A 7,314-nucleotide genomic window follows, 5' to 3' on the forward strand; every position below is an offset into this window, starting at 1 on the left:
GAATTGGTTGGAGAAGGCATTCGTGTCGTCCTTGTAGGGGTAGGTGGAGTCAAGCAAACTGGGGAGCCACACTCACTTTGTTGTAGTTTCCAAACGAGTTCCTCATTTTCCATTGAAAGGCGTTTCTTTTCCGTTGACTGTTTGTCTAACGTTTCCTTCAATGCTCTGTGTTCGGATGATAATTGTCTGCAAGATACGTCAAAGAATTTGTCAAAAACATCATGATTTGTTCATTCATGTTTATCAGATTTCTTGATGAGATAATAATCAATTCGACATTTTTTACTGTTCTAGTGACAAAATACACCTTGTATTTAAAAACTGGTAGAACTTCTAAAATTCAGAATTGAACACCAATACATTACAGAAATTAAATAAAAAATTTAGGTACCTCTCTAAATCGGCTTTCCTTCCAACAATTGCTTTTAATTCTTCAATACGTCGTTCATATCGTTTTATCTTTTCTTCATGTTCAGGAATCACTTCAAGCTATTAATGCAAACAAAATAAAATAAATAAGAAATCCGGAAAATGATAATGATTAGTCAACACTGCCTTAACATAAACGTAGGTGGTCATTCTGATCCCACACATTATTTTGATATTTATATACTGTACAGGTTTATATTTTTTCAAACCTACTTTACATTTTCATGCGCATAAAGGTGACATGACAATATGTGCCTTATATCTCCACCATTATTATTATTATTACAACAGCACACATGCACACAATATATAGAAACACAACAGAAACATACATAGACACAACAGCAACACACAAGGGCACAATACATAGAAATATAGCAGTAGTATACATAAAATATGCAAAACTACAGCAACACACAGGATCAAAATATTTAACTAAATATAATTATTCAACATTATTGTCAAATTAAAAACATAATTACAAATAAGGATAACAATACAACTTAATTTATTAACAGTTAGGTTGAAAGCTATTGAACATTTTCAGCCTATTTTCAGCAAGAAAAACCAAACTATTTGCAAACACATTCATCTCACTATACAATCAATGGCGTCATTCTTTTTTTTTTTTTTTATAGAAATGATGTCATTCATATAAAGATGTCTTCTCAAACTCAATTGTAATCATTACAATCCACACACAAAAAGTTTCAACAGAATAATACCAAAAGGTCAATGACCTAAATTGGAGGTCAATAACCCCAGATCATTATATCAATAACCTAAACAATATTCATTCTCAACAAAAACTCATCACTACTTGCCCAAAACTCAGTGAGCAACTACACTTTACTTGCCCCATTAATCACTAGAATCAATCTAGGCAACCGCTTGCCCTCTACCACACCAGACTGCACCTGATACTCATTGGTGAAGCAATCTACTCAGCCCATATACAACATTTGGCTTCCACATTATATAAAGTACAACATTTTGCTGTCATATTAAATAAAGTACAATTTTCTTTCCTCATTCCTGAGACACAACCTACACCTTGAACACTTTACCTCACATTGCCAACACACACTCAGTTACCATATAATCTTATTATGGGATATCAAAACCCAGATTTAGTGTTCAGGATACACAGTGCTAAAACAGATTACATTCCAATACTTAGTTTGTGAAAAGAAAGTATAATACATACTCCACGTATTGAAATACTTGTTGGGATTCAACATTTCAACATTAATTATGTCATCATCAGATTTATTATTATACTTTCTTATCTGAGATTAATCAGTGGACCTTTCGGTATTTTGTGAAAAGTAGCAGAATACTAACTATTCCACCTGATATACGTAAACTGGAGTTGAGTCGAGAAATGATTAAAGTCATTAATTGGTCCACACTAATTGGTTATTTTTGAAAGCTAAATATTCATTAGTTGTTCTGTAATGTAAGTATACATTCATTGTTTGTCAACAAAATTGCATCAAGTTGAGTTGAAATATTGTAGGATTAAAAGTTGATTTTGTCTTCCCATATGAATGCTGTTTCCTAGTTTCTGCTGTCTTTTCCTATAGGGTGTATGTAAACAGTCCCTCCGCTTTCCTATAGGACTGTATTTTCCGACAGTCCCACGTTATTAATACGGGATTTTGTTTCAACAATATACCTACAGAATTATATTCCCTTTGTGTAAAACTTGACTACAAATTCCTCAAAGTTTTATAAAGGTTTTGAATTTCAAAATGGTGGATGACTTATTTATTCATCCGTCAATTTAAACTCTGGTCCATCTTCTGTTCATACGACATGAACACGTTATCGTGACTCTCCGATGAGCTTAAACGTAACAGATTTGTGCGACTAAATGAATTGGTTGGAGAAGGCATTCGTGTCGTCCTTGTAGGGGTAGGTGGAGTCAAGCAAACTGGGGACCCACACTCACTTTGTTGTAGTTTCCAAACGAGTTCCTCATTTTCCATTGAAAGGCGTTTCTTTTCCGTCGACTGTTTGTCTAACGTTTCCTTCAATGCTCTGTGTTCGGATGATAATTGTCTGCAAGATACGTCAAAGGATTTGTCACAAACATCATGATTTGTTCATTCATGTTTATCAGATTTCTTGATGAGATAATAATCAATTTGACATTTTTTTACTGTTCTAGTGACAAAATACACCTTGTATTTAAAAACTGGTAGAACATCTAAAATTCAGAATTGAACACTAATACATTACAGAAATTAAATAAAAAATTTAGGTACCTCTCTAAATCGGCTTTCCTTCCAACAATTGCTTTTAATTCTTCAATACGTCGTTCATATCGTTTTATCTTTTCTTCATGTTCAGGAATCACTTCAAGCTATTAATGCAAACAAAATAAAATAAAAAAGTGATAATGATTAGTCAACACTGCCTTAACATAAACGTAAGTGGTCATTCTGATCTCAATGTTTGAGTTTGAAAGTTATCAATATTTGTAGCCATCAAACTAAAGTACTTCCAATGATCACAACACTCCCTTCATTCTATAAACCCCTTACAATCTGTCACAACACCCTTCCCCTCATTACACCCCCTTACCTCTTTTTCTAATTCCATTTTTTGCCTTCGTAAATCATGTACATTTTGTTCCTCAGCTCCAGCACTGTTTTCAGGCTTTCAACCTCCTTTGGTAAATGTTTATATTGAGCAATCGCTGCCTGTTAACAAAGCCATTATAAAATTAATATTAAATCACAAAAACAAAAAATACAATACATATCAGCAAACATTTGAGACAACATATCGGGAATGATAACTGGAATATATTTTTAGAGAGGTTCCTGAACACTAACAGTACATAAACATTGGTATTGCTTTAAAAATTATCAACCATAGAGGAAAAAAATCTAATTCATTTCTTTCCTCCATGTATTAACTATCACACTGATCACGTTTAAAATTCCATGATCCTAATTATAATCACATGATCCAATCAAACTCCTTTAATTTAAAAATTCACCTGAAGTTTCTCATCCGAGTCTTTTTGAAGGACATCCTCGAGCATCTTACATTTGTGTCTTAATCGTTCACATTGAAATTTTAAATTGAATGCGTCATTTTGGAGCTGGCGTTCCCGATTCTCTGCAGCCATTCTTTTCTGCTCTTCTTCAATTTCGAACTCATTCCTCATTTTCTTTGTTGCAGCTGCATTTTCTTCTTGGAGAAGTCTTTTTTCATCAGCATACTTTGTTTTTAATGTTTCAGTCAGCTGATCATTCTGCTCAGCTTGGTCAGATAACTGAACAAATGAAACATACAATTACATGCCTAAATATGGTCATGATGACGTCACATCATGACCATATATAAGCACGTCATGACTATATATGGATATACAATAGTTTTTTTTTTTTAATTTAATAGTGGGGATAGGCAGAGCTTTATAATATTTTCTTACTAGGAAGAACTCAAAAATTAGTACTTATTTAGAAATTAGACTAAGAATGGGAGATAGCCAACAGAAGGAATGTGTGCTTTAGTACAAGGAATGGGCAACTGGCAGGGTGACAGCCAGTAGAGGGGGTGATAGACAGGACAGGGGATGGGTGACAGCAAGGACAGGGGATGGGAAACTAATAGCCAAGACAGGAAATGGGTAACACTAACAGCCAAGACATGGAATGTTACGCTCACACTAGCCGTTAGTTAGTTAGTTTGTTTGTTTGAGACACGGTTTGGCCAAAAAAAAATGGCATCGTTAGCCAAAATGGTGAAAGCAAATTTTCATATAAACAATATTAATCCTCATCTAGGCTAGGCTCATAAGTATTTTCATCGCATGTGCAAAAGTTAAAATCCCAATTTTAACTTTTGGATTGGGTCGTGAGCAGGTTTGCAAAAAACTTATATTAATATTAAAGAAAAAAAAATTTCAATTTATATGTGGTAATTTACTATATTTCTGACGAATTGAAAACGGTATTTAGGTGAACCCAATATTAAATCAATATTTTATTATAATATGCGCCCGCAGTGGCGTAAAGACAAGTCATGGGGTCCAGGGGCAGGAAAATTTTGGGGGTCCCTTGCATATCAGTATAAGTATTTTCGCTAATGTGACTGGGGTGGGTAATCTCCCACAGATAATTGTTAAGGCATAAAATATTATTTAAGAGTTACTGGGTAGATCCTAATATTTACACACATATTTATAATTTGAAATTTGTGTGAAACGTATAAATTAGGTCAATGCATAAACGCTTGCATACGTGCAACTTTCATTAGTGAGAATAGGTTACATGCTCTTAATCATGGATGTATTGATCCATCGAAACTTATGCAAATATAAACAAACACAAACCTATCAACATTATCAAGCCTACCTACCTTTATTAACCCTAAAACACCCTTGTTGATAACATTATTATTATTGGCCAATCACAGGCCAGAAAACTGCAGTTTTAATCAAACTGCAGGTCAAGAATCAAATACGATATATGACACTTCGTAATGCACATAAACCAAAGTGAAAATGATAAAAATATTTATATCAGTAATTAAATCAAGTAAACCTTGATCTTTCATTACTCAGGTGCATGTGTCTGTTTGCAAGGCTTACACAAAGATAACAGAATCGTTAGTAGGCCTAAGTGCAGTGTAAATGCAGAACCAGTATGGTCTTTGGTGGTGGGATGGCCACAACACAAGCGTTACCAGGGGTGTAGGCCCTCCCCCACCCCCCAAAAAAGGGGGGAAGTTCAATAATCAACTACGAAATTCTTTACCACCCATGCTTATGACTATGAGCAAAAATTAATGAATCGCAATGGGGGGGGGGGGACTGCATAAAACTTGTTATGTCAGTCGATTACGACATGAAAATTAAAATAGTAAAAATATCATTTTTTTTGTTAATAATTACCTTACTAATTAATATCAAATACCATCACTTATTTTTACTTTAGCATGCTTCCATCAGTGAGTGGAATGTTATTGTACAAGGTCGTTGTTTTAAAATTTGTGGTTGGCTTATGGATTAATATAGACATGTCATTCATTATTATGAAATAAAAGTGAAATGAACCCCATAAAAGACAAGCAAAAACGTGCAGTGAACTTTTACATTCATTTCTTTACAGTATTTCGGAAATGTATTTATATAGAATAAAAGAAACCCAACAAATTAAGATGAAGAAAACATGAACAATAGAAACAGCTCAGAAAATTTTCTTCTTAAACTTTGACAAAAAACTTTGTTAATGAGATAAAAAGCAATTAATGAGATATAGATTTTTAGAACATATAAAAATTTGCGGAAATATGGAAAAAGGGCCGGGGTAGATGGATAGAATTATCAAATTTTGTATGTCTGAGTCAGTCGATTGTTTACACTATCCAAGATAAGTCATGTGACGTCCATCTCCAAATCCGTCCATTAATAGGTTTAAATGTTATGATTTTTAAAATACATAAAATGACGCCAGGTAGATTATAATTTTTTAAATCATTTTCACAATTTTGTAATCTTTTCAATAATACCAATAACACATGCAATACTAACAATTAGAAAAGAGTACAAATACCCTGGTTACACAAAACTCCTGGTCAATGCTTCATAGAAAATGTTGGGTTGTAGTAGAAGGCCCCTTTCTAATAAATCTGTCAAAAAGTGTGTTTATGGGATTTTGGTCTACAGTAGTTGTTTCTTTTAAATAGAAACGGTTACCGTATAGTCAAGGCATTGTGGTAGAATGTTTGGTAGCAGTTAGTGGGCCCCCTGAGGCCTCTCGGGGGCCCATTTATACTGGGACCCAGAAAGCACATGCGTTACCCTACTGTTCAGGATTGATAGTAAAGGGCTAGCTAGGCACCAGAGTATTTAGGTGAACCCTTATCAAACCAATATTTTATTATATGCCCGCAGTGGCGTAACAAGTCATGGGGCGGTAAAATGTTGGGCCCTGCATATCAGTAAAGTACTTTTGCTAAGTGAAATTTATTTCAGAGGTGCCACAATTATAAAATATCTTACCTCAGCCCTAACCATGTTGGGGCTGAAGTGGGTTAGACCCTCTATCTGTAGAAATTCCTCACACAGACCTCTCTAAGGAGTTCCTTGATTCCACCACTGATAATAGTATTCCAATCAAATAATTTATGTAATAGTACTACCAATGTCGAATAGTGTAAAAAATGAGTATAAAATTTCGGGATTAAAAAATCACTTTGAAATTTACTATCAATTTATAGGGGGTCGAGTCGAGTGTGGAAAATCACACTATGAGCCCCAGGGGAAAAAAAGTTTGTGAAGCGAGGCTGTAGAGCAAAACAACAGAAAGGGGCTACTGTATACAATACACAGAACAGTACTTGAAATGGTAGTCGCTTGTAATGCATCAAAAAGTGAGGCACTATCTAGTAGTATACTCCCACATGTAATGAATTAACCTACATGTAGGCGTGGCACTATAGCAGGTCCGGTAGCTGCCGATCCCGTATATATATAAATATATTTAGCAATATAACAGACAAAACATTAAATGTCATTTTCATGTTTCAAATATCATGTAATATCATGTAATATCGTGTAATATCAGTTTTCACTATTGTGCTGCCAGCTGCCTCCCTATCAAAATTCACCACTGACAAATTCAATGCTATATTCTTGTGATTATCTTATTCATCATCATTATCATCATCATTAAGGTTTATAATGAGTATTAAGAAAGACTCAAGCTAAAAAATAGAATGCACTTAATAAAGAATATTAATTAATTATAATAAATTATTTTCAAGAAACCCATACAATGCAATATTTATTGTGTATCAATACTCAAACTTAAAGCATGTAAAAACACATTCCAACAAACCATTATAAACTGCCTGTCTACAGAC

General features: G+C 34.0%; 1 protein-coding gene across 1 annotated transcript in view; it reads right to left on the reverse strand.

Annotated features, from left to right (window-relative positions):
- Positions 1-920: 920 nt before the first annotated feature.
- LOC117108211 (microtubule-associated tumor suppressor 1 homolog A-like) overlaps positions 921-7,314 on the reverse strand; it is a 7,892-nt gene continuing 1,498 nt past the window's right edge. The window contains exons 2-5 of the mRNA XM_033250172.1: positions 3,440-3,718; positions 3,019-3,137; positions 2,700-2,797; positions 921-2,493 (exon numbers count right to left, since the gene is read on the reverse strand). Of these exons, the coding sequence (XP_033106063.1) occupies positions 2,211-2,493; positions 2,700-2,797; positions 3,019-3,036 (399 nt within the window). The 5' untranslated portion in view covers positions 3,037-3,137; positions 3,440-3,718 and the 3' untranslated portion in view covers positions 921-2,210. The remainder of the gene's footprint in view (positions 2,494-2,699; positions 2,798-3,018; positions 3,138-3,439; positions 3,719-7,314) is intronic.

The sequence above is a fragment of the Anneissia japonica genome, unplaced genomic scaffold (genome assembly GCF_011630105.1).
Source record: "Anneissia japonica isolate Jap-2015-1 unplaced genomic scaffold, ASM1163010v1 scaffold7797_len75038_cov128, whole genome shotgun sequence".
In the NCBI taxonomy this organism is placed as follows: Eukaryota; Metazoa; Echinodermata; class Crinoidea; order Comatulida; family Comatulidae; genus Anneissia; species Anneissia japonica.